Genomic DNA, 26,490 nt, shown 5'->3' with positions numbered 1-26,490 from the left:
GCACATCATTCACACATGTCAGGCAGCTGCTCTCAATTTATAGCAGATTCCCTGAACTTCCGGGAGAGGTGCGATATCTGGACATTCAGGTGATATTTCTTGATCTGCTACCCAGGTTCTATTGGGCTCAGTTGTGCTAGGCCAAGACATTTCTTTTAGATTATGTTTAATCTCCATTACTGAAGTTTTTGTTATCATATTAATCCTAGATTTGACTGTAAAGGGCAAACTCTATACACACTTCACTCAAAGCCATACAGAAGTGGACATTTCAGGTCCAGAAAGTAAAAATCCAAACCAGGATTTTGTTTCAACCAACCAGTTGAGTACTCTGTGACTGTAACTCATTATACTCAACTGGTTGGTTGAAACAAAATCCACCTCTGAAGCGGTAAACCTGTGTGTGAGTTACCGTGCTTCCCAAAACAGTTGCACTTTAATTTATATATATCTAATTTGTGTTATTCCTAAACATTTTACTCTAAGTATACTGTTAGCTCTGTACCTTTCATTTCCACGTTTGGCAGCTATATGCAGTGGAAGCAGTCCCCCTCTGGTACATATGTTAGCATTAGCATTTCGTGATAGCAAAATTTTCACAACCCCTTCATGGCCGTTCTTGCTAGACTCATAGAGAGCTGTGGCTCCATCAGCTGCGTGGCTGTTCACATCCGCGCCTGAAACAAACAGGACAGTAATGGTGTGATAATGGGGAACAATTTGTTTGTGGGGAACGAGTGCCTTACAGGAACTATACACATGTTCTTTTTTTTCTTCTCCTTGTCCTCAGAAATGTGACTTGAAAGCTGCTTCTTTCTTTAGCTATGGCCAGTGAGAGCCAGTGAGGCATGTACTATAAGGGTGTGCTGTAAACAAGCATATGATTGACTAGAAGCTAAAGCTACAACTGAATTTATATACCTCTATAGAATGAATGAGAACTGTAAACAAAAGACTCCCTCTCTCAATGCCAAACCGCACAATGAATGGGCTCCTCCGCCAAACAGGAGAGATTCTGGACTAGCATCGGTGTGTATATTTACCATGCCTTATGAGGAAGCGCAACACTTTGACACATCCTCCCTGTGCAGCTGCAAAGAGAGGAGTGATGCCATATTTGTTGGGGATGCTGATGTCGGCCCCGGCCTCCAGTAGAGCGTGACAAATCTCCAGGTTGTCACGCCACACGGCTTCATGCAGAGCTGTGCAGCCCTGCCGGCAGATTTTGTTCACCTTGCCTTTGAACTTCAGGATCAGCTGCACAATGTCCAGATTCTGTCTTTCACAGGCTATGTGGGTGAAACATTATGGGCTAACAGAATTGCCATGATCAGAAATTAGCAATCAGTTCAGACATCCAGGCAGAAAAACAACTGGTCATGCAATTCATGTTACTTAATATTGCACTCAGTAATCATGGTATGACTAACTATTCATCAGTGTAATCATTATGCGCTTTTCCTTTCCCTTCTGTCTCCGGCTTAGGGGCTTAGATACACCCAGGGGTGGAGATTGCAGGTGCAGAGAGTTTGTTTCAAGCAACCAATTGAGTATAAAGATTCACACTCAAAAAAGTACTGAACTGGTTGGTTGAAACAAAATATTGGTCTGGATTTGTACTCTCTGGACCTGAAATCTCCACCCCTGGATGCACTATATTACCAAAAGTATTGGGAACACCTTTGGGATGAATTATAACAGCGACTACGAGCCAGGCCTTCTTATCAAACATCAGTGCCTGACCTCACAAATGCTCTCCTGGAAGAATGGTCAGAAATTCCCATAAACACACTTCTAAACCTTGTGGACAGCCTCCCCAGAAGAGTTGAAGCTGTTGTAGCTGCAAAGGGTGGGCCAACTTCATATTAATAATAATAATAATTGATACTTTATTGATCCCCACAGGGAAATTGTCTTTACACCTCCCTCAACTTCCTCTTTGTAGAGTAAGCTGTCCGCGAAGGGCTGCCACCCAGGGAGCTGGAGATTAAGGGCCTTGCTCAAGGACCTGCAGATGTGCTGAGGCAAGGTTTGAACCAGTGACCTGCTGATTACAGACACACATAATGGGATGTCATTAAAGTTCATGTGTGTGTAAAGGCAGGTGTCCGAATACTTTTGGCAATATAGTGTATAAGACCATTGAACAAGACGATAGAATCCAGTGTACTGGGTTCTTACCTCTAACAGCTGGATCCTTAACTGGAAACACCCCTAGTTGCTATTATCTCTCATTAAAATATTGAATGTATTCAGTACAATTCCATTTGTCACTTTGCTTTTATATATAACAATTTCCAGAAGCAGTAATACAGTTTTTCTGAATTGCTAAAACACATTTCCTCAATTCTTCACTCTCTTTCTCAAGACACTAAGCACAAACACTGAAATTCAAGCTACATACACAAAACCTTTGACTCATCTTGCAAAATCCGTCTTCTCAGATCAATATTCCAGTTTTTCTTGATTGCTTTGACCTGCTTAAAGAAACTGGGATCCACTCAGTTTTCATCATCACTATCTCAGCAGAGCATAAGACACCTCTTGCAAATGTGTTAAACCCTGTCTCATTGGATTAATACATTTTCCCCACCCTTTTGCAAAACAGTTAACACGGATGTCATTCAAGCAGTCTAAACTCCATTGTTTTAGCTATGGTAACCAAACAAAAATCACCTATTCCTAACTATTAGAAACAGGGGCGGATTAACGCACAGGCTAGATATGGCTTAAGCCTAGGGGCCCCACGTGTGCCAGCCTGCAAGGGGGCCCCCATTGGCGCGGAGGGGGGTGGGGTTGGGGGGCCCACAGACCACTGTAGCCTAGGGGCCTCTGTACACCTTAATCCGCCCCTGATTAGAAACTACCTAGATCAGTATGAAATCACTGAAGCACCTGTTTGACACCCATTCTTGACACAAATCTTCAATTAGCAATCAGTCTGCAGGCCTTAAAAGGTGCCACGTCTGTGTTGCTCTTTACCAGCATGGATGGAGGAGGTCTAAGGCAGATGAGAGTAAGAGGTAGAGGGGTCCGAGGAAGAGGAGTCCGTGTGCGTGGTGGAGGTGTAGTTGGAAGGGCTCAAGTTTCAGAAGAAATTCGGGCAACTGTTATTGATCACGTTATGAATCATGGCCTTTCACTTAGAGAGGCTGGACAAAGAGTACAACCTGTTCTAAACAGAAACACTGTTGCATGCATTGTCAGAATTTTTCAACAGGATAACAGGTAATCTTGCTGTATAGTATATACAGAAATATCTTCAGTGATATACTTTATGTAATTGTTTCCTCATTCCCATTACATGTATTCTTTATAGAATCCAAAGGCTGCCATTCTCTGGCGGTAGAGGGAAAATTTTTAGTGCTGAGCAGGAGGCAGCCGTTGTGAATATGGTTGTGGCAAACAATGCCATAAGGCTACGTGAAATCAGGGCAGCAGTGCTCGCAGATGAGGGCATATTTAGGGTGAAACCAGGGCAGCAGTGCTCGCAGATCAGGGCATATTTAGGAACATCAACAACGTGAACCTGACCACCATTGACCGCGTCCTAAGAAGCAATCATATGGCCATGAAGCAGCTCTACAGAGTTCCATTTCAAAGAACTCTGATGTTGTGAAGGAGGCCAGATGCCAATATGTGGAGGTAAGGAAACATTACTATACTGTAATGCCTTGTCATATCATGCAGTTAGAGTCAACTGGAGTCACTTTTCATTGTAATTTTGCCTTTTTTTACTTAGAGAATAATGGAGCTTGAAGCTGAGGGGGCACATCATGTCTTCATTTATGTTGATGAAGTTGGCTTCAATCTCTGTAAAGTGAGGAGACATGGAAGGAACCTCATTGGGTATAGGGCCACTTGCACAGTTCCAGGACAGAGGGGCCCCAACATAACCATGTGTGCTGCCATCTCCAATGATGGTGTCCTATGCCATATCCCCACTATTGGCCCATACAACACCGAACGCCTCATAACATTCCTGAATGCACTTCATGAGAGGCTGATCCCACCTGGGGGGACAGGGCTGCTGAAGCCTGGCATGCCACTCTTCGTCATTATCTGGGATAATGTGGCGTTCCACCACTCTGGCCTTGTCAATGAGTGGTTTGCAGTACATCCTCGTATGATGATGCAGTTAATCCCAGCATATTCCCCATTTTTGAATCCCATAGAGGAGTTCTTCAGTGCTTGGAGGTGGAAGGTTTATGATCACCAACCCTATGAGCAGATGCCCTTGCTGAATGCAATGACTGCTGCTGCCCAAGAAATAGGTGCAGAGGAATGTCAAGGTTGGATATGGCATGCAAGAAGGTTCTACCCTGGGTGCAAGAGAGGATATGTAATAGGCTACAATGACAAGTAATGGTGCACTGATTCGCACTGAGTGCTGTATTTTGTATTTTGTTATCCATTGTGTAATAATTGATTGGAAGAGCTCATACACTTGTTTGCAAGTTGTGTTGTTTGAAGGCAAAATTTGCTTTTATTTCATATTTTAAATGTTTTGGCACGGTTAGAGCCTTTTGCAAACAAAATGTGTTAACTGTTTTGAAAATGGAAACCAAAAGGCTACAATAAAAAAAAAAAGCTTTGTCTATCAAACATGTTTGTAAACGATTATACTACGGTTTTTCTGAATTGCGAAAATACATTTCCTAAAATCTCTCCTTTTCTTGAAACACTAAGCACAAACCCTAAAATTCATCGACACTCACAAAACCTTTGACTCATCTTGCAAAATCAAACATTCTTCCCAAAACCATATTATCTTTGTTCAAAAGCAAACACTGCTTACTAAACTTATATGGAATTTTTGCAGCATTCAGTACTCCAAAAAAGTTACTGTAAAGGACAAAGAAAAAAAATCCAGATGAGGCATGTTACAGTAAAATGTTGTGCAACTGCCAAGACAGAGTAAAGGAAGATTATTCATTCTGCCTCATCATCACGTCTCAGGGCTGGGTCAGGACAGAGAACTTTGTCTACATCACAGAAAATGCTCTCTCTTGCTGGGTGATGCGCTTTTGTAACTCACCTGTGGTACTTGCCCTCTCATTGGGCATGTATTCTATGTTCTAGTCACTCTTTGATTTCTTCTCATATTTAGAAATATGTGTGACCAATTTTGAGTCATTGTGTTTAAATGATGACTACTGTGTTTTCTATCTTGCATCAAAGTTCACCATGCTGCAAAGTGTGTTTTAAGAAATGAGAATGTGTTTATAGTTTTGCAAAAAGGGTGACTCAGATCTGTGTCTAACTACAGTTGTGTTCAAAATTATTCAACCCCCAATGCTGTAAAGGGTTTTAGGGAATTCAGTGTACATTTGTAATTGTGTTCAGAATGAAATCTTACAAGGACTTTTTAAAGAACCAAATGCAACTAAAATGACATCAATTGTTTTTGTAATACAGTATTAAATGTTTTTTTTGTGATTTCTTCATTGACACAATTATTCAACCCCTTAAAGACTACCACTCTTAAGAACAGAGGTTCATTCAAGTGTTTTCGATCAGGAATTGAAAACACCTGTGGATGTCAACGAGCAGCAATCAAGCATAATAAGCACCAAATAGGCAGATTTAAAATGACTGTGATGCTCAGTTCCTTCTAGACATTTACTGGTGTGTTTACAAACATGGTGAAGTCAAGAGAATGGTCCAGGAAGACAAGAGAAGAGGTGATTTCTCTTCACAAGAAGGGCAATGGCTATAAGAAGATTGCAAAGATGTTAAACATTCCAAGAGACACCATAGGAAGCATCATTCGCAAATTCAAGGCAAAGGGCACTGTTGAAACGCTACCTGGTCATGGCAGAAAGAAGATGCTGACTTCGACTGCTGTGCGCTACCTGAAGCGCAAAGTGGAGAAAAGTCCCCGTGTGACTGCTGAGGAACTGAGAAAAGATTTGTCAGATGCGGGTATTGAAGTTTCAGCTCAGACAATAAGGCGCACACTGCGTAATGAAGGCCTCCATGCCAGAACTCCCAGGCGCACCCCCTTGCTGTCTCCAAAGAATAAGAAGAGTCGACTGCAGTATGCCAAAAGTCATGTGGACAAACCACAAGAGTTTTGGGATAGTGTTCTGTGGACTGATGAAACAAAATTAGAACTGTTTGGGCCCATGGATCAACGCTATGTTTGGAGGAGGCCTATGAAGAAAAGAACACCTTGCCTACTGTGAAGCATGGCGGGGGGTCAATCATGCTTTGGGGCTGTTTTGCTTCTGCAGGTACAGGGAAGCTTCAGCGTGTGCAAGGTACCATGAATTCTCTTCAGTACCAGGAGATATTGGAAGAAAATGTGATGCAGTCCGTCACAAACCTGAGGCTTGGGAGACGTTGGACCTTTCAACAGGACAATGATCCCAAGCATACCTCCAAGTCCACTAGAGCATGGTTGCAGATTAAAGGCTGGAACATTTTGGAGTGGCCATCGCAGTCACCAGACTTAAATCCGATTGAGAAGCTCTGGTGGGACTTAAAGAAAGCAGTTGCAGCGCGCAAGCCTAAGAATGTGACTGAACTGGAGGCTTTTGCCCATGAAGAATGGGCTAAGATACCCGTAGATCGCTGCAAGACACTTGTGCTTCACGTTTAAAAGATGTTATAACTGGAAAAGGATGTTGTACTAAGTACTAAGAATGAATGTCACTTGGGGGTTGAATAAAACTGATAATGATGTGAGCACAGAAAAGACATTTGTGGTTATTTCATTATAAATGTTATGTTATATTTGTCTGACTTACAAGTGCCTCTTTGATTTAATTGTAAACAAGATGACTGAAATGATCAAAATCAATGTCAAACTGGCCAAAACATTCAATTTCAGTGGGGGTTGAATAATTTTGCACACAACTGTAGGTGAGCATTGTTTAAAGTTTTGCCAAATGAGTGACTGGTTCAATACAAGAGTTTTGGCAAATGGTGGTTTTGTTCCAAGAATGAGGTTTTGTGTTTTAGCAATTCAGAAAAACTGTAATAACATTTTTTCTATACCAGTAGTGATACTTTATTACAAATTTTTCAATTGCTAAGATACATTCTGCAATACTGAAGTTGCTTTCTCAAAACTCTTCACACATTTGCCATAACAACAGCTTATGTGCTTAAAATGAGAATCATTTCTCATTGCTTTCATACAAAATGCATTCAGTGACTAAATGCTTCAAAGTTCATGGATTCTTTTCTCACTCAAAATCCACCACCATCAAAACATTTTAGATGCCATTTTGCACATGCCTACATACTGTTACAAGAACTGTCAAAAATAGTTTCAAAACTGAATGACAATTTGCTAAACATTACTACTGATAGATATACAGTATACAGTATATAATGTAAGTAAATCGGAAAAGTGTGCCCTGCATTTGTATTCAGCCCCCTGTATTCTGATGCCCCTAAATAAAATCCAGTGCAATCAATTGCCTTCAGAAGTCACCTAATTAGATAATAGAGTCCACCTCTGTGTAATTTAGTCTCATTATAAATACACCTGTTCTGTGAAGGCCTCAGTGGTTTGTTAGAGAACAGTAGTGAACCAAGGATATCATGAAGACCAAGGAACTCACCAGACAGGTCAGAGATAAAGTTGTGGCGAAGTTTAAAGCAGGATTAGGTTATAAAAAAATATCCCAAGCTTTGAACATCTCAAGGAGCACTGTTCAATCCATCATCCAAAAATGGAAAAAGTATGCTACAACTGCAAATCTACCAAGACATGGCCGTCCACCTAAACTGGCAGACCGAGCAAGGAGAACACTAATCAGAGAAGCAACCAAGAGGCCTATGATCATTCTGGAGGAGCTGCAGAGATCCACAGCTCAGGTGGGAGAATCTGTCCACAGGACAACAATAAGTCGTGTACTCCGGCCTATATGGAAGAGTGGCAAGAAGAAAGCCATTGTTGAAGGAAAGACATAAGAAGTCCCATTTGCAGTTTGCCACAAGCCATGTAGGGGACAGAGCAAACATGTAGAAGAAGGTGCTCTGGTCAGATGAGACCAAAGTTGAACTTTTTGGCCTAAATGCAAAGCGATATGTGTGGCGGAAAAGTAACACTGCTCATCACCGTGAACACACCATCCCCACTGTGAAACATGGTGGTGGGGGCATCATGCTGTGGGGATGCTTTTCTTCAGCAGGGACAGGGAAGCTGCTCAGAGTTGATGGGAAGATGGATGGAGCTAAATACAGGACAATCCTGGACGAAAACCTGTTAGAGGCTGCAAGAGACTTGAGACTGGGAAGGAGATTCACCCTTCAGCAAGACAATGACCCTAAACATACAGCAAGAGCCACAATGGAATGGTTTAGATCAAAGCATATTCATTTGTTAGAATGGCCCAGTCAAAGTCCAGACTTAAATCCCAGACTTGAAAAGTGCTGTTCACAGACACTCTCCATCCAATCTGGCTGAGCTTGAGCTATTTTGCAATGAAGAATAGGAAAAAAAATTCAGTCTCTAGATGTGTAAAGCTGGCAGAGACATACCCCAAAAGACCTGCAGCTATACTTGCAGCGAAAGGTGGCTCCACAAAGTATTGACACAGGGGGGCTGAATACAAATACACGGCACACAGATTTTTCTTTGCTTACATTTTTGAAAACCATGTATCTTTTTCGTTCCACTACACAATTATGTGCTTCTTTGTGTTGGTTTAGCACATAAAATCTCAAAAAACATTTACAACCACAAATTTAAGGTGACAAAATGTGAAAAAGTTCAAGGGGTATGAATACTTTTTCAAGGCACTGTATATATAATGAATATTTTGTGATTACACTATAGTATAAAAATAAAGGCTATGGAAATATACTGCAGCATGGGTTCTTCATTCCTGGACAATTTATAGAGCGAAGAAGTATTCTGCTTTTTAATACAATGTTTTACTGATGATCCATATTATATTTTATGTGATGCTGTCTGTTGTTAGTGTTTTATAAGACATTCTTTTGTGTGTGGATGTAGTGTTCGTCCAGAAAGAAATTAAGTGCTACTGTTTTGGTGATATGAGTCTATTGTGAGACATAGATTAACCGTTTTGATGGCTGTAGTGCATTTTGGAGGCAAGATTAACGGTTTGGCTAAGTTGCATGTTGGTATTGTAGACTCTGTGAAGAGTTTTGAGAAAGTGACTTCAGTATTGCAGAATGTATCTTAGCAATTGAAAAAACTGTCATTCCTGTGCCCCATCTTGCTCCCCATGAGACAGAGAAATATATTCAAGTAAGAGCAATCTTGGGGTCACAGTGAGGAGTCAGTCACCTTGCAGCACCCAAGGAGCGGGTGACTAAGGACCCACGGACATGTGACTACTTTGCTGAGGCCAAGCTCAAACCTTCTGATCATAAGCACATTGGCCTAGTCCACTGAGCCACACACGGCCCCCAAAGTGGTCAAGCACTTATTCTGTTTTTCCATTTATGAGAACTTTTGAAGTTTGTATGACCAACTTGCTTGGGAAAAAAATGCTATAATAATTAAATTTGATATCCACATTGATTTGTAACTTCCAGTAGGAAATAAATTGTGAAGATTTCTGTCTCATTGTACCTGTGTAGAGAGGAGTTTCGTTCTCCTTATTGCTGATGTCAGGATCTGCTCCACTCTCCAGGAGCCACTGGCTACAGGCCACTTGTTCAAAAGACACAGCAAAGAAGAGAGGTGTCTCATCCTGGAAGGTGCGTGCGTTGATCATCTTGTGATCGACTACATACGGGGAAACACAGAACAGACATGCAACCATCATGCATCTCTTGCCATATATGATAAGTACTTTTTGGAATGAGAAATTTTCTCACTGATTCTTTACCTCCAACAAAACATATGACTGCATTTGAAAAGTACAGAGATGAACTCACGTTTTAGCAAAACCTTGAGGCATTCTGTTTGGCCACGGTATGCAGCCTCATGTAGAGAAATCCAGCCTTCCTTATTTTGTTTTGTCAGGCATATTCCAGTCTTTGCAATCTCAATCAGAGTACTCACAGCACCGCTCTTGATTGCTTTGACAACAGGATCTAAGGGCCTATAAAACAGATCTGCATTCATTTACAGTTTTTCTCGATTGCTTTGGAGCATTTTATTGTTAAGACTATAAGAGCATTTCTCAAAACAGTGTACGCATATAGCACGACACTATGGTTTAACTGCAAAAGCCTGTAACTTGCACAAAACAATTAAAAATCATGTCTCAAAAGCAAATGTTCCAAATGCTTCCATAGCTACACGTGTATAAAATCAAGCAGCTACTGTAGGCATGCAGACTGCTTCTACAAACATTTGCGAAAGAATGGGAAGCTCTCAGGAGCTCAGCAATTTCAAGTGTGGTACCGTGATAAGATGCCATCTGTGCAATAAGTCCATTCGTGAAATTTCCTTGCTACTAAATATTCCACAGTCAGCTGTTAGTGGTATTATAACAAAGTGTGAAACCCATTGGGAACAACAGCAACTCAGCCACAAAGTGATAGGCCGTGTAAAATCATGGAGTGGGGACAACGCATGCTGAGGCACACAGTGTGCAGAAGTCTCCAGCTGTCTGCTACTCAATAGCTACAGACGTCCAAACTTTGTGTGGCCTTCAGATTAGCTCAAGACTCAATTACTTTTGGCAATATAGTGTAGTTTTGGGTGTAAAATTATTACAATGGAAAACATAATCTACTTTGACCAACAAAACTAAAGCAACTGAAAATTGCACCAAATAATGACAATTGTAAAAAAGCATTTGAATATATAGGGAAAATAAGTATTGAATGCATCAATGTTTTTATCAGTAAAAATATTTCTAATGGGGCTATTGACATGAAATTTACACCAGATGTCAATAACAACCCAAGTCAAGTCAAAGTCAAAGTAAACTTTATTGTCATTTGGACCATACAATTCGAGAGTGCATAGTAGAACAAAATTGTGTTTCTCCTGGCTCAATGTGCAAAACAAACAAAAATACTACAGGCACATCCCATACTGCGGTAGCGTTTACCGGATGGTAGCATGTTGAACAGTCTGTAGGCTGGATGTGATGGATCCCTGACAATCCTGACCGCTTTGCTGAGGCAGCGAGATTGGTATATCTCGTGAATAGATGGAAGGGGGGGTCCTGATCGTTTTCTCTGCTGTCCTCACTACTCTATGAAGGGACTTCTGGTCAGAGGCATTACATCTGTCATACCAGACTGAGATGCTGCTGGTCAGGATGCTCTCAATAGTACCCTTATAAAAAGATGTGAGGACATGCGGGGGTTTGCTCTCTTTAGCCGACGAAGGAAGTGGAGTTGTTGATGTGCCCTTTTACAGTTTTTTCTGAATGCTTAAACACTAACAATGATTGCAAAAGAGAAAGCAAAAGCCAGATGTGTTTTCCATTCATACCATCAGTGTGTAGTTGGCACATTGTGTGCTTATTAATATGATGGTTTGTGTTAACTGATTGGTACAAAAATCCCATTTTTACAAAGGTTTGAAGAGTTAAGCAAGATTTATTAGCTTTTGCAAGAGACCTACAATGTTTTGCTGATTTGGGTGTAAGGTTTTTTTATTTGTGTGTAGAGTTTTGCAAAAATAGCCAATAGTTACAAAAATGTGCTTAAGCCATCAGAAAAAACTGTAACAAGTGAGGTGGTGTTAGTGGTCCATGTCAGGTCTTCAGTGATGTGTACTCCCAGGAACTAATCCACACATACAAAAACTCAAAACAAATAAGTCCATAAATTAAGTTATGTGTAATAAAGTGGTATGACAGGTAATAAGTGTTGACACATGAAGAAAGGAGGTGCAAAAAGGCATGGAAAGTGACGATAAAAGGATTCTCATTACCAAGTTATCACATAAGAAGCATCTCATGACCTTCGCAACCTGATTGTTGCAAAGCATAGTGATGGCGTTGGTTACAGATGTATTTCTAAACTTCTGAATGTTCTAATAAGCACCGTTGGGACCATAATCTGGAATTGGAAAGAACATCATTTCACCATAAAGATTTCTGACAGAGGAGTCAAAACAATAATCTGAAGAATTCTTCAAGAGCCAAGGACCACTTCAGAGTTTCAGAAAGACCTGGAATTAGCAGGTACAGTTCTTTCGAAGAAAACAATAAGTAATACACTCAACCGCCGTGGACTCTATGCATGCTCACCGGTGCAAGACTCCACTGCTGAAAGAAAAAAAACATGTTGAGGCTCATTTAAAGTTTTCTGCACAACATTTGGACAAGCCAATGAAATACTGGGAGAATATAGTCTAGTCAGATGAGACCAAAATTGAGCTCTTTGGATGTCATAGCACTCACCATGTTTGCCTGAGAAATGGCACTGCACCCCAAAAACATCATACCAACAGTGAAGTTTGGGGGTGGGAACATCATGGTGTCTGGCTGTTTTTCAGCATATGGTACTGGCAGACTTCATATAATTGAAGTAAGGATGAATGGAGAAATAGACTGAAACATTCTTGATAAGAATCTGCTGATCTACCAGAGTGCTGAAAATAAAACTTTTTTTTTTTTTTAAATAAATGAAACTTTCTAACTTTGAGTAATTTTTTTCTTTATAAATACTGCAATATTTATTGCAAAAATTGTTTTTTCCAATACTGTTACAAAATACTAACTACGATGAGATATCTAACAACATTCAATGCACCATTCAACATTGGGTAGTAAAGTGATATGTGACAGAGTGAAGTACCAATACAATGTGGAGCAGTGGTTAGAATATAGAGAATGCTGCAGTAGTATTACAAATTAGCAGCTAGATCGCTGTGGAGAGAGCGAGTATACAACATTTCATACCACAACCTAATAGAAACAACTGAGACCAGAAACGAAAGAGCCGACAAAGACTGTTTTCTCATGCTCCCCCCTGGTGGACATGACCTCCAGATTGATACCACGCCAGGGAGGTGACAGGAGGGTCAGTCATATGATATGACACTTTCCTAAATTTTATCTGAGATGGTCTCCCCTAACTCCTCTCCCCTGTCTGAGATTCAGTGGGTCATATGTGAGTCATTGGGCCTTTCAATGGGGGTTAAAAAATTTCCCAAACGAGGTGCCTGGGTGAGGAAAGCAGGACAGCGGCTACAAGCAAAATGGTGACCCTAAAAGTAACTGTCACACCCTCTAGGTTGGGGCACACCAATTAAGAGTCAATCAGCCTCAGCGCTTAAAACCCCACTTGCCCTTGTGTGAAGTATTATTGCCCTTCTACGTGCCATACCGAGAATGCTAACTACCTTTTCTCTCATCTCTCCCATTCTGCTCTTGCTCCTGCCCTGTCTTCTTTTGCTCATTCTCTACCTGCTTCTGCTCCCGCCCTGTCTTCTCCCATCCTGACTCCTCCCATCCCCGCCCTGTCTGCTTCTGCTCCCATCCTGCCCTGCCCTGCCTGCTTCTGCTCTGCCTGTTCTCATCCTGCCTGCTCCTGCCCTGTCTGTTCCTGCCCTGCTTCAACTCTCACTTCCTGCCCTGTCTGCTCCAGTTCCCGTCCTGGACGCTCCAGCTATGCCTACTTCTGCTCTTATCTTTACTGCTCCCGTTGTGCCGGTTTCTGCTCCCATCCTGTCTGCTCCTGCTCCCTCCCTGTCTGCTCCCATCTTGTCTGCTCCCATCCCTGCCATGCCTGCTTCTGCTCCTGTCCTGCCTGCTTTAGCTCCCATCTTGCCTGCTTCTGCTTCCACCCTGTCTGCTCCCATCCTGCCTGCTTCTGCTGCTGCCCTGTCACTAAATATGTCACTAAATTTTGAGAGGCCTGTCCTGTTCTTATATATCATTGCCAAGTAAGAAATAATCTCTCCCCTTAATTCCACTTTAAGTGTGTCCCAAAGTATACTCTTAAAATATCAGTGAAATACTGCACCATTGACGTTAGGCCAAGTTTTTTTTTTCCAGGAACAGCATGTGGGTCAGCAGACTAAGCCTCTAGGCCTGTGGTCAGAAACTTGCCAGTTCGTGCTCTGCCTCAGCAGAATGCTTATGTATTTTTTGGCCCTTGAGCAAAGCCCTTAACTCCAAATTGGACAGGAAATTGCATCAGGCCCTTGCTAGCAAAGGCACTTTCATCACGCCTGGTACCACTTTGCACCAGATGCTGAATAGGGCCCTTTATCTTAAATGACATTGGGCATATTATTTGCTAAACTTGGGTTTACTCATAAGAACATAAGAAATTTACAAACAAGAGGAGGCCATTCTGCCCATCAAGCTCATGTGGGGAGAACTTAACTAATAGCTGAGTTGTTAAAATCTTATCTAGCTATGATTTAACTTTATGTGTAAAAACTTTGATTTAACTTTATTGCTTCTCCACGCTGGTGAGAGTGGGACATGGAAGCATCAACATACTGTACACACCAAGGTCTTTCTCATAATCAGCTACAATATTTTTATTTCAGTGGAACCCATAGAATATTAGTACTTTATATTTCTGCTCCCTGCATGGATTATACCTTACATTTATCTACGTTAAATTTCATCTGCCAGGTATCAGCCCAGTCACTAATTAAAACAAGATCCCTTTGTAGCCTCTGTGCTGCTAGTTCAGTATCTGCTACAGCACCCACCTTGGAGTTGTCTGCAAATTTAACCAGCTTACTGTATGTCTTGGTGTCAATATCATTAATGTAAATTAGGAACAAAAGTGGTCCTAAAATTGAACCCTGCAGTATCCCACTGTGACATTGTGCCTCTAATAACTACTCGTTGCTTCCTGTCAGTTAACTAGTTTTCGATCCAAGCTGCTACAGTTCCTAAAATCCCTGCAGCTTTGAGCTTAAGCAAGAGCCATTATGCATAGCCTCCAATGCATAAAAAATTAGTAATTTACTCAAAAACAGTGAGAGCAAAAATGTTGCATAGCGCTAGTACTGCCGCGGTATGTCATCGAAACTGCGCAGTGTAAAACCACCTTTTTGTTTTGCGATAATTCGACCTACTCCTATACTTACATAGTGATATTAAAGGAGAACAATTGTTATAATGAATTGAAGTGTTTTATAAATCATAAAGGTAATTTTATTAAAATAAAAAAACGAAAATGTCGATTTAAAATATCAATGTCAACGCATTTTCAGCATCGACATCATCGACTACATCGACTAATCGCAGCAGCTCTGGAAAAGGCTGCACTCACACCATAAAGTCCCCACTGGCAACCCACTACTTAAACTTTATGCATTGAAACATACAAGTGTTTTGCAGCTCTTTTTCTCTTTACTAAAACAAAAGCTGGCTCATTAAATCTAAAATGCTCCTAGAAATCACGTCTTTGAACTTCATTTATCGGGTGACTTCAGCCTACTTTTAGCTAACTGTCATGTCCTGCTCGTCCTACCCTTTCTTTGGCCACGCCCCCTCATCTACCCCATGTGGATTCCCTGTGTTCACCAGCTGTTTCTTGTTATTGCGATTAGTTCAGTGTATTTAAGTCCATGTTAGAGTATGTTTCCCCAGTCCTGTCATTGACGTTACATGTTACATGTCCAGTATTGGGAGAAGATTCCTAAAAAACCCACATTCCCTGAAATCTCGTCTCACTGTTCCAGCTTCCACGATCCTGCGCTTTGACACTAACATTACAGTAACAGACTCTATTTCAAAGCTTTTTGATTCTCATGGTTAAAATGAAGTAAATTGTTCTTTTCATTCTTGTGGCACTGACTACTTCATTAGTAGAATTATTATTATAGAATTAATTGCTTTTAAGACACGAGTTAATAGTTTTGGATCAGTTACAGGCTTTTGTAGCTAAGCCATAATGTTGTGTTATATGTATGAATTGTTTTGAGAAATGCTGCTATGTTCTGGAATGTTAATTATGTTGCATGAAATGTGCCAAAGCAATCGAGAAAAACCATAATGACAAACATTATATGACAAGCATTATAATCATAATTGTGTATATATATATATATATACAGTATGTGTGTGTGTGTGTGTGTGTGCGTGTGATATGTTATTGGTATGTTAAAATGTTATGCTATACTTGCATGTTACTTCTGTATGTTCTACAAATACATTGTGAATGTACAGTTAAAGTAAAGTGTTACCAAATATTTGAATTGAATTCAAAGGCTTTCCGAGGAGTGAAAAGAAGAAGGTCCTCTTAAGTGGAGCATAAGCAGGAGCAATATCTAAATGCTGCATGGAACTGAAATAACAAGCCATCTGGTTTTTCTAGCATCAGAGCAGATGGAAGTGGCACTTACTCTGGATCAAGGGTGACTAACATTGACCCATCGTATCTCCTCCAAGCTGCATACTGCTGGCCGTCACTGTTGATGAAGGAATAGCACTTTCTTGCTCCTGGACCTGGGTCTGTGCAAGCATTTTTCAGAGTGATGCTACAAGGAAACATACATCATGTTCATAAGCCAATTCACTTGGATATGAATTTAATGATAATACACTAGAACTTGAATAAATTGTTTTTCTGAATTGGGAAATAATCATTAGTCATGCATTTTTTTTGGCCCAGGTAATCGATCATACATGTAATACAGTTTATGTTAAATGGGACCTAATTTGCTTTTCCAGTTTTTCATTTAGTGTGTTATATAGTTTTATGTGCATGTAAATGATCTGTAAAGTCTTATGGCCCAAAGTACATGCCAAAGGGAGTAATTCTCACCACAGAAAACACTCTTCTTTTAACTGCCTGAAACGTCTCATTTGAATTTGAGCACTTACTTCCGTGATTTGGTGAGGTCACCTTGTCAATCCTTGTTGGCTGCTTCCTTGCATACAGACTGCAAGACGGGCAGAACGTGTACGACAAACTGACCAATCAGAGCACACTGGGCTCATTGGTGGTCGGACTTAAATCACTAGAGATGTACAGTATGAGACATTTTTGGAGCAAAGGAGCAGGAGTGGCATGGAGGACTGCCTCACACCTCTGGGAACAGGATTTGAGTCTCCATCATGGCTCTCTGTGTAGAGTTTGTATGTTCTCCCTCTGTTGTTGTGAGGTTTCCTCCTGGTACACAGTCTATAAACATGCTAAGGTGAATTGGAGTTGCTAAATTGTGCATATGTGAGTGAGTGGGGTGTGAGTGAAGCCCATCCTGGGTTGTTTCCTGCCTGTAGCCTCTGTGATAGGCTCCGGACCCCCATGGCCTTGAGTAGGACAAGCAATTACAGAAAATGGTTGAAAATGAGCAATACATCCTCTCTAAAACAGCCCTTCAAATGAAAATTGCAAGATTATATTTAGAAACAACTCCGCTTTTAGCTCTGGCACTTGTTAACCCATGACTAAACTACTCTTTACTAGCAAGTTTGTGCCATCAGACCAGTGCAGATGATTCAAAACCCAGCAGCATGTCTCATATTTATTCAGACTAAATGGTCTCATGTCGCACCACTCCTTGTATCTCTTCAGTGCCTCCATACTGACACTCACATCAAGTCCTTGGTGCTGGCTTACAGGTCCATCAATGGACAGGCACCCATCTCCATTTAAAAACTCCTGAAAACCTATGTCTCTTCTTGCCTCCATCAGTCTGCAAATCAACACTGCTGGGAGTTCCCTCCAGCACATGAGAAGTGTCACTCCAGACGGTTGTTTTGTGGGTTCCCTTGTGGTGGAATGAGCTACCAAATCACATCCGGTCATCAGACTTCCGCTGTACCTTCAAGAAGTGCCTTAAGACCCATCTGTTCTATGAATTCCTCTACTACCTTTATTGTTATTTGAATGCTCTAATTTTGCATTTACTGGCCATCAAATAGTCTTACTAGATTCTGCTTTGTTATTAGTTATAAGTGTAGTTGTGTAGCTGTTGGGTAGCTCCTGCTCCAATACTGCATACACTTGTAACTGGGTATTCATTGGAAGCTCAGCTTAGTCGCACTTATGCCTATTTGATTCCTTGACAGCTGTATGTTTGTAATGTGGTATTTGCCTGACTTATACGTTGCTTTGGACAAAAGTGTGTGCTAAATATGTAAATGTAATGCAAATATATATAATGCTCATATTTTTCCTTACATTAAGCAAATGAGTCTCCACCCAGTTAAAAAATAAATAAATAATAAATTAACCCTTGCATGTATCATGCAAGATTAAAGTACACAGATGGTTAGTTAAACACAGAGTAAGATGAAACATTGGCCTTTGGTACTTCATGTACCGCAGTCCACCTCGGCTCACCATGGTGTGTCATCTGTGGGTGGAGCAACATGTGGATGTGCAGAAATGGAACCTGCAATAGTTGGCCTTGACTGCACTATTGGTGTCTTACTGTGACCAGTGTGGTCCACAGAAACATGGTCATCTGTTAGACTGCGTTCAACAGCCAATGAGATCAGCTCATCTTCCGTCAATCCACTGTAAACACTGTAGTCTTCCGATGCCATTGATAGGCCTCTTGTGCTATGAAAGGTCACAATAGAGATTTCCATGTAGCAAAACACATGGCAATAGCAGACATTCAATTAGTGTATAATATATATATATATATGTATATATATATATATGTATATATATATATATACATATATATATATATATATATATACATATATATATATATATATATATATATATATATATACACACACACAGTGCCTGACGAAAGTCTTGTCACTTAACCAAGTTGTAGGAACAACAAATAATAACTTGACCTGTAGTTAATCAGTTGGAATCAGAAATGGCTTATAAGAAAGGCAAAGCCCTCTAGATTATGCTTATTATACCAAAATTAGGACAGAAAGGTTAACTTTTGCCTGGACAAAAGTCTTGTCATATACAAAAATTATGTAGAAATTATACATATACTTTATATAGAATACACAAACATGCTACAAAAACATCAGAACATAAAGTCATGGTGGCTTTGAAAAAAGAATAACGTGTATGACTTCCATGAGCTTGGAGGACCGCATCCATACGTCTTGGCCATGACTGAAATAACTTGTTGATGAAGTCATCTGGAATGGCAAAGAAAGCAGTCTTGCAGGACTCCCAGGGTTCGTCTAGATTCTTTGGTTTTGTCTTCCAAGCCTCCTCCTTCATCTTTCCCCAGGCATGCTCAATAATGTTCATGTCTGGTGACTGGGCTGGCCAATCCTGGAGCACCTTGATCCTCTTCAGTTTCAGGAACTTCAATGTGGAGGCTGAAGTATGAGAAGGAGCGCCATCCTTCTGCAGAATTTGCCCTCTCTTATGGTTTGGAATGTAATGGGCAGCAAGAATGTCTTCATACTTTAGGCTGTTGATGTTGCCATCCACTCTGCAGATCTCTCGAACACCCCCATACTTGATGTAACCCCAAACCATGATTTTTCCTCCACCAAACTTGACTGTTTTCTGGGTGAATCTTGGGTCCATGCGGGTTCCAACAGGTCTCCTGCATTATTTGCAGCATTTGGTATGCAGTTCAATGGATGATTTGTCAGAAAAATCAACCTTCTGCCACTTTGCCACTGTCCATCCTTGCTGCAAGCTGTGGGCCTTGGCAAATTCAACATGCTTTTTTTGTTGTGTTCTCATTAATGCTGGTTTCTGAGCACTAATTCGGCCATGGAGACCACTGCGTGTGAGAATTCAAGAAACTGTTCTTGTACAGGGTTTCCGCGGGTCTTAAAAAGTCTTAAATCACTTTTCCGTGAATTAAGGCCTTGAAAAGGTCTTAAATCAGACCAGCAAGTCTTAAATTCATATGATCATGGCATTAATTTTTGTGAGGGATTGTTTCCTCGTGTGTTTTGATTTTAAAGAGAAGCGAAAGCGTAATTTCTGTGCTACATGGCTTAGATCGCTCAATATTCATTGAACGGTAGATGGCGTTATGTGCTGCTTCATCTGTCAGTAACCCGAAGAAGAACTTGACAAGCATGCGCAGATGAACCCTTTCTTCTAAAGCGCACTATTTAGACATGTAGTGCGATTGGAAGGCCGAAGAATACGTATATTCTTATGATTCTTATGATTATAATATAATATCATAATTCTTATGATTATAATATATTCGTATGAATTTCCCTACGATATTTTTTTTTTCCTTAAATTTTCTTTATTTGGTCTTAAAAAGGTCTTAAAAAAGTCTTAAATTTACTCTTAGAAAACCTGCAGAAACCCTGTTGTAGACACAGCGGTTTCTGGTGACCAGTTCTGATGTATCTCTGCTGCAGTTGAAAAAGGGTTGGCCCTGGACTTTCGAAGCAACAAATGGTCCTCTCGAAGAGTTGTCTTACGGGGTCTGCCTGACCTGGGCTTGTCATGAACATCACCAGTTTCTTCGTATCTTTTTTTATCCTCTCCACTTGACGTTTGGATACATTAACGATGTCTGACACCTCAGCAGCAGACTTAGTCTGTGGTTGAATCTTTGGCATCAGAAGTCAGGCTGCACTTCAAGTGAAGGTCTGGTGTGCTGGGGATCTTTTTATACACATCTGTGATTATGTTAATTACAGTATTTGTCACAGGTGAACCTCTAATCTGTGATTGTTTGAATCATTAAAAGACATGACAAGACTTTTGGCCTTGCAAAAACAGGTGTGAGCAGTCATTACTACAGTAACCTAAAAATTAGAAAGAGATGCATCAAATCAGGTGCAAATGATTAGATTATTATTAGACTAACTGCTGGCAATCTGTCCAGGTCAGGCTGACAATGTCACCTTACATAAACAACTGAGGCCGGTTGCACAAAACACCATGAGTTAAGATTTTCCATGAAGTCCAAGTTAAGGTTTCCTTAAAATAAAGTTGGTTGCACAAAACACCCTTAAGTCTTCTCCATAAGGTCTCCTTAAAATGTTCACTTAAATATTTAAGTTTATCTTAGTCTTATACATAAGGAAAATTCCCTTAATGGTTGCACAAAAGTCTTTAACAACCAAAGTAAGGAAAAAACACAAGATACCGCTGACTTAACCGCAACATAGCTGAGTTTATGGTGATAAATGAAGAAAATGAATTAATTCGGAGAAGAGTGTCCTGCAATTGTTATGATTTTATTTATATGTCCCATGGCGTGTTTATAATTCTTAAATCTGGAAAACAGATCGATCTTTCAATTTCGCAGAATAAAAAACGATGTAACGATGTAATTAGTGCTGACAAGTTTCACCCTGGGCACAGGCAATATTAGACAGAAGTATGTTACTTATAGAACAAATTTTCTAATACAAAAATATGGGTACACATGCAAAAATACATTTAATGTAACTGAGATACAACAATAATTCTATTTGCTCATTTTTTCCTCCACTACTTCTCTTTTCCCAGTATGTTTCTGCATATCTTCCAAGTTAGCATTAGTGCTTGTTGTCAAGCACTCAGCAAAGTTTATCGCTATATTCTCCACTCAGTTGTTATTAGTCAAGCAAGAAGTGCCTACTCATAGTGAACATACTACAGCAGGAGGAACATAGTCCAAATTTTCATCAGAAAAGGATGCAATGGGGAGAAATTTAACTTTTAAAATTTATTTATATTTGTCAGACGAATAATATGTTTCATTTTGTCCTTGTCATAAATTAAGTCATGTTTTTGTCTTAATTATTGTCACGCAAAAAAACCTTCATTAGGCTATATTTCCGTCAACATTTCTGTCAATTAAATTAACACTGGAGGCGATAACAGGTATCACCAGCAGGCTTGATACTGTACAATTTACTACTGTAAAATGTCTTTCAATGCAGTAAATCCCTTAAGATTTTTTCTGAACTAAGGAAACATTTTAAGGGATTCTGTCCAACACCCTTAAATAAATTCCTCAGCTTAGGAGAAATTGCCATTAGGAGAAAGTGTCATACTTAAGGGGGAAACTTAAGGTGTTTTGTGCCCCTGGTCTTGTTTGGTCATAGCCATTGAGGTACATGGTACCATCATGCCAATATCCCTGCACAAGGCTCCCAGAAGAGAGGTTGTTGATGCTTATGAGTCTGGCAAGGTATTTATAAGTATTTCCAAGTTAATTGAAATCAACTACTGCAATATTTGTAAAATAACCTACAAATAGACCGGCAATCTGTCCAGGTTACACGAAGAACAGAGCACAAGATGCATGAGGAAGTCTCAAAGACCCCAAGGGTGTCATCAAGAGCTCTATAGGCAGCTCTTGCCAGAGTCCGTGTGAAAGTGCAGGAGTGAACCATAAGAAAGAGACCCCACAGATTTGGCCTGCATAGGAGGTCAAGCAAGGAAGACATCTCTACTCTCAAAACAGATTATCAGCGCAAGATTGAAGTTTGAAATTAAATGCCAACAAGAGTGATAACACTTCTGGAGCACTGTGCTCATTCAGAGGAGTGAAAGGTGGTGTTGTTTGCACTCAATGCCAGATGTCATGTCTGGCAATACAAGGCAACATTTCAGGAAAAAGAACCTCATACCAACTGTGAAGCTTGGTGGTGGGAGTGTTTTGGTTTGGGGCTGCTTGACTTCCTCAGGGTCTGGGCAACTTGCCATCATAGTGTCTACAGTTAATTCAACATCATATATGTTTGAGGAGAATGTCGGGCCATGTGTGAAAAAGTTGAAGGTGAACCATAACCTAAGTCTTTTAATATAGTAATGACACCGAATCTACAACTGAGTTACTCAAAACAAAGAATGCAAGAAACCCCTCCAACATTACACAAGTGAAGGAATATTATGTGGAGGAATGGATAACATTTTTGTACGTTGATTACAGTTATAGTTATAAGAAATGCCTTCATATTTTCTATTACTCCTGTATAATATCAGGGCTAGACATAAGCCGCGGCACCGCGGCCAATGGCCGTCGTGCCTTTCAAAATTGGCCGCACGCCTCCTCAAAATTGAAGTACCTTACGGCCAAGATTGGCCTGACTTTAATGTTTGTCTGGCCGTATGCCCCCCTTTTACCGAAAGTAACGTTCATTACACAAAAGACTTGCGCACGACACGGTCCACTTTACCTCGTCAACAATCGATGCATCTGTACTGAACCCGAACCCAACCTTCGATACGAGAAACGAGGTCGACCCGCACATCTCGTAATTCCCAACTACTGAATGAACCGCAATGAATTCTGGACTAATACGATCATGTGTTCGTCGCATGATTGGCTGGTACGGTATGTATCGTCCAGCCTACTATGGAGCCACAGCAATGACAATGGTGCATCATCGGGGGTTACGTTTTTGATTGGAAAAGCCATCCGACGGTTTCCGAATAACAGATAGGTGTCCTTTTCGGTAATCATCGTGTAGTTGTCGTCTGCTGCTTATGCTGTCACCATGCCTCGCAAAGATCGAGAACGTAAAAGAAAGCAAGCTGAACTCGCGGCTACTGCCGCAAAATGTTGCAAATTATCTACTTCGTTCAGGTAAGTGTCAGATGGTGTTGTAAAAAAACATTTGCCGAGGCAGAGCAGATTTGACTCAGAGAAGTAACAAGCTCTGCTGGGAGGATATAGGACTGGTAGCGTGCAGTGTGCAAAAAACGAACGTCAAGTCAATTGTCATGTACACTAAAAGAATACGGGTGTTCTGAGCAAACAAATACAAAAATATTGACGGCTCCTTTATTGTTGGATTTTGTTTTTTGAAATAAAGCTATATATATATATCTATAAATATATATACTGTATATATTCTGTCTCAAATCGATGGTCGTATTGCGTAGGTTGTCTAAACTTGGTAATTACAGTAATTGGTAATTAGTGACTCAGTATTGGCCCAATGCCTTTTTGGAAAGTTTCTGCTTTTTTGAAAATAAAAAAATGCATCCTTTATGGAAATAAAATTCCTCCACAAGGCCCGAGGTGTCCTATGAAATTTAAATAAATGAAAAAAACATTTTTTCAAATTAAAATTTTTAATTTGTCAATGACTTCACAAAAAACAATACCACTGCACACTAGCTAATTTACTCCAGATTTTGGCCTTGTGCCCAGGCTAAATGGCCTTGTGCCCTAGAAAAAATATGAATAGCCAAGGCCAAAGTGGCTGTGCCCTCCTAAATCCTTATGTCTAGCCCTGTAATATATGTCATAATCTGTCACATACATAAATACTAAACTTGATCGCCCTAAATGAGTGCCTTTGACATTCCATTAATAAGAGTATATTGATGCAGGCCATTTCCACACCTCCCATCAAGCACATATGCAGTCACTGCAAAAACCATGCATTCTAACAAGAAATATTGAGATTAACTAAAATTGGTTTGTTACAGTAGAAAACTTTTCCATGTGCATGAAATAAAAGTGATCAAGTGCATCAACAGCAGAGCATCATGACATTCTTTGTATATTTATACTGTGATGTGTTAAAGGTGACCTGCCCCCTTAATGCATGGATCTGTATTTAAAAAATGTGACATCATTTGGTATTTGTTTGGATATTTTCCACAAATTTTTCTGTGTGAATACAGTAGTAAAAAACAATTTTGTATATATAGCATCCAATTAAATATCTAAACACATTTTAATGCACATGGTTGCTGTCCATGGTATGTATTGTATACTGTATATAAATTCCATGTTATGTTTACATGTTGTATCAAGTTGTTGTTTGACATAAAGTGAATAGAAAAGAGAAGCTTAGTGTGTAAAATGTATTAGTCAAGAGTAGAGCATGGAAAAAAGTAATTTAAGGGTGCCTACCTGCCCCTATCTTTGGCTTGTTGGAGGATGAAGCACACCGTAATGCTTTTTACTGGAGACCTCAGCTGTTGTCTCGGCTCACTGCCTCAGGCAAATCCTCACTCTTCCGCAACTGGACACCTACTTCTGGCGTGAAGTGTGTTTATTTTCTTTCAGCTCCAGTTTCTTGGGTGATGGAATCAACAACAACTGAAGTGTTTTAAAGGAAAATTAAAATGCATCACATTGTGGCTGCACAATGTCTGGGTTCTGGGTTTCATTCCTTACCTTAGTTCCACGTTTTTGTCAATTAAATAGTATCCCATGGTCCAAAGACAAACAGTTAGCTTGTCTTTACCTATGGATTTGTCCCCAACTTTTTAGACAGATCAGGAATGCATGCAATTATTATTCTTGAAGTATTGTGCTTTTCTCCCCTTCTCTTCCCTGTGTATTGGTCTTTGTTTATTCTCGCTCTAAAATTCAAAAACAAAAATTATTATATCATCATTGTGAATTATCATATTTGCTACTTTTGTAACTGTTAAAATGATTCTTCTTTCATTGATTTTTCAGTTAATTTATACTATATCGATAATTGAATTTTAAGTAGATTTCAGAATAGGTTTATGTTTTTGTGTGGCTGCCAGAACAAAACAATATAAAGTTTAGACCCATATCAAAATTTTATTTGAATGACACAAAACAAACGTAAAGAAACTCTTCTGTTGGGTTGAATATGACTATGTATTATATGGTCTATATGTGATGTCTAAGTAATGTAAAGTCTTAAGAATGTGGTAAACAGTCTAAGGATCCTTCATCGTTCACCCAAGATGACCTTTCTAAACCACCTGCATATTAGAAATTAGATACAGTTATCTACATGTTTCATCTGAGTAATGGTTCCTAATTTTAGGGCATTACATTCCTGCAAGATGTTGTGACTCTGATGTCACGTGCAGGAAGTGCCAGTGTTTTCTAGAATGTGACAAGGTGCCAGAAAACATAATATTAAACCAAACCCAAACAGGATTTCTGTGCGTGTCTACTCTAATGTTTTCAGTGGAAATTTCAGCGTGTTGCAAACTGATATGTGTTTGAAATAGACTGATCTAGAAACAGTGAGCGTGTCTCCTCATGCTTTGAAGTGTGAGTGCACTGAATTTGTGTACTGAACTGAACTTGGCTGCAGAGGGAGAGAAGTAACAATTAGCCAGCAGCTGTCTTGCTAACATAAATCTGTCCCTCGATTTTCTGACCCTTCAGTGACTTTTTTGTAATGACTTTTTGAGTAGATGTTCCTACTTTCCTACACTCAACATGGCTCTCCAGCTACTGGTTGTGACTCCACAGGGAGATCCACAAGGTTACTTTCAGCCTCATAGTCCAAGAGCAGGGGGTATTCCACAAAAGCAGGATTTCTTCATTAGCCAGATAATCCAGATGAAAGGATAGTCAAACAGGAATATTAGGCTACTTACCCCACTGCCAATTGGACAGTTTTCATTTTTCTTATTAGAGTCAGCTATGTTGAAGTTAAGCTGGTTCTCATACTGAGATATAACTGGAGGGCCTGATTATCTGTATCAGGTGTGTTAAGTTACTAATCATACTATTAGTATTGATAACATGTCCTCTTACTTTCAGTCCTGTTACTCCTATAAAGAGAAAAGTACAACTTACAGTTGTGTTCAAAATTATTCAACCCCCAATGCTGTAAAGGGTTTTAGGGAATTCAGTGTATATTTGTAATTGTGTTCAGAATGAAATCTTACAAGGACTTTTTAAAGAACCAAATGCAACTAAAATGACATCAATTGTTTTTGTAATACAGTATTAAATGTTTTTTTGTGATTTCTTCATTGACACAATTATTCAACCCCTTAAAGACTACCACTCTTAAGAACAGAGGTTCA

General features: G+C 40.0%; 1 protein-coding gene across 1 annotated transcript in view; it reads right to left on the bottom strand.

Annotated features, from left to right (window-relative positions):
* LOC111861015 (ankyrin repeat and SOCS box protein 2-like) overlaps positions 1-24,703 on the bottom strand; it is a 39,618-nt gene extending 14,915 nt beyond the window's left edge. The window contains exons 1-7 of the mRNA XM_023845273.2: positions 24,593-24,703; positions 18,160-18,381; positions 16,214-16,348; positions 9,868-10,034; positions 9,560-9,715; positions 1,044-1,289; positions 506-677 (exon numbers count right to left, since the gene is read on the bottom strand). Coding sequence (XP_023701041.2) covers positions 506-677; positions 1,044-1,289; positions 9,560-9,715; positions 9,868-10,034; positions 16,214-16,348; positions 18,160-18,365 — 1,082 coding nt within the window. The 5' untranslated portion in view covers positions 18,366-18,381; positions 24,593-24,703. The remainder of the gene's footprint in view (positions 1-505; positions 678-1,043; positions 1,290-9,559; positions 9,716-9,867; positions 10,035-16,213; positions 16,349-18,159; positions 18,382-24,592) is intronic.
* Between the last annotated feature and the right edge of the window lie 1,787 nt (positions 24,704-26,490).

Source organism: Paramormyrops kingsleyae, chromosome 19, assembly GCF_048594095.1.
Source record: "Paramormyrops kingsleyae isolate MSU_618 chromosome 19, PKINGS_0.4, whole genome shotgun sequence".
NCBI classification, from domain to species: domain Eukaryota; kingdom Metazoa; phylum Chordata; class Actinopteri; order Osteoglossiformes; family Mormyridae; genus Paramormyrops; species Paramormyrops kingsleyae.
This window is presented reverse-complemented; position numbering and strand designations above follow the sequence as displayed.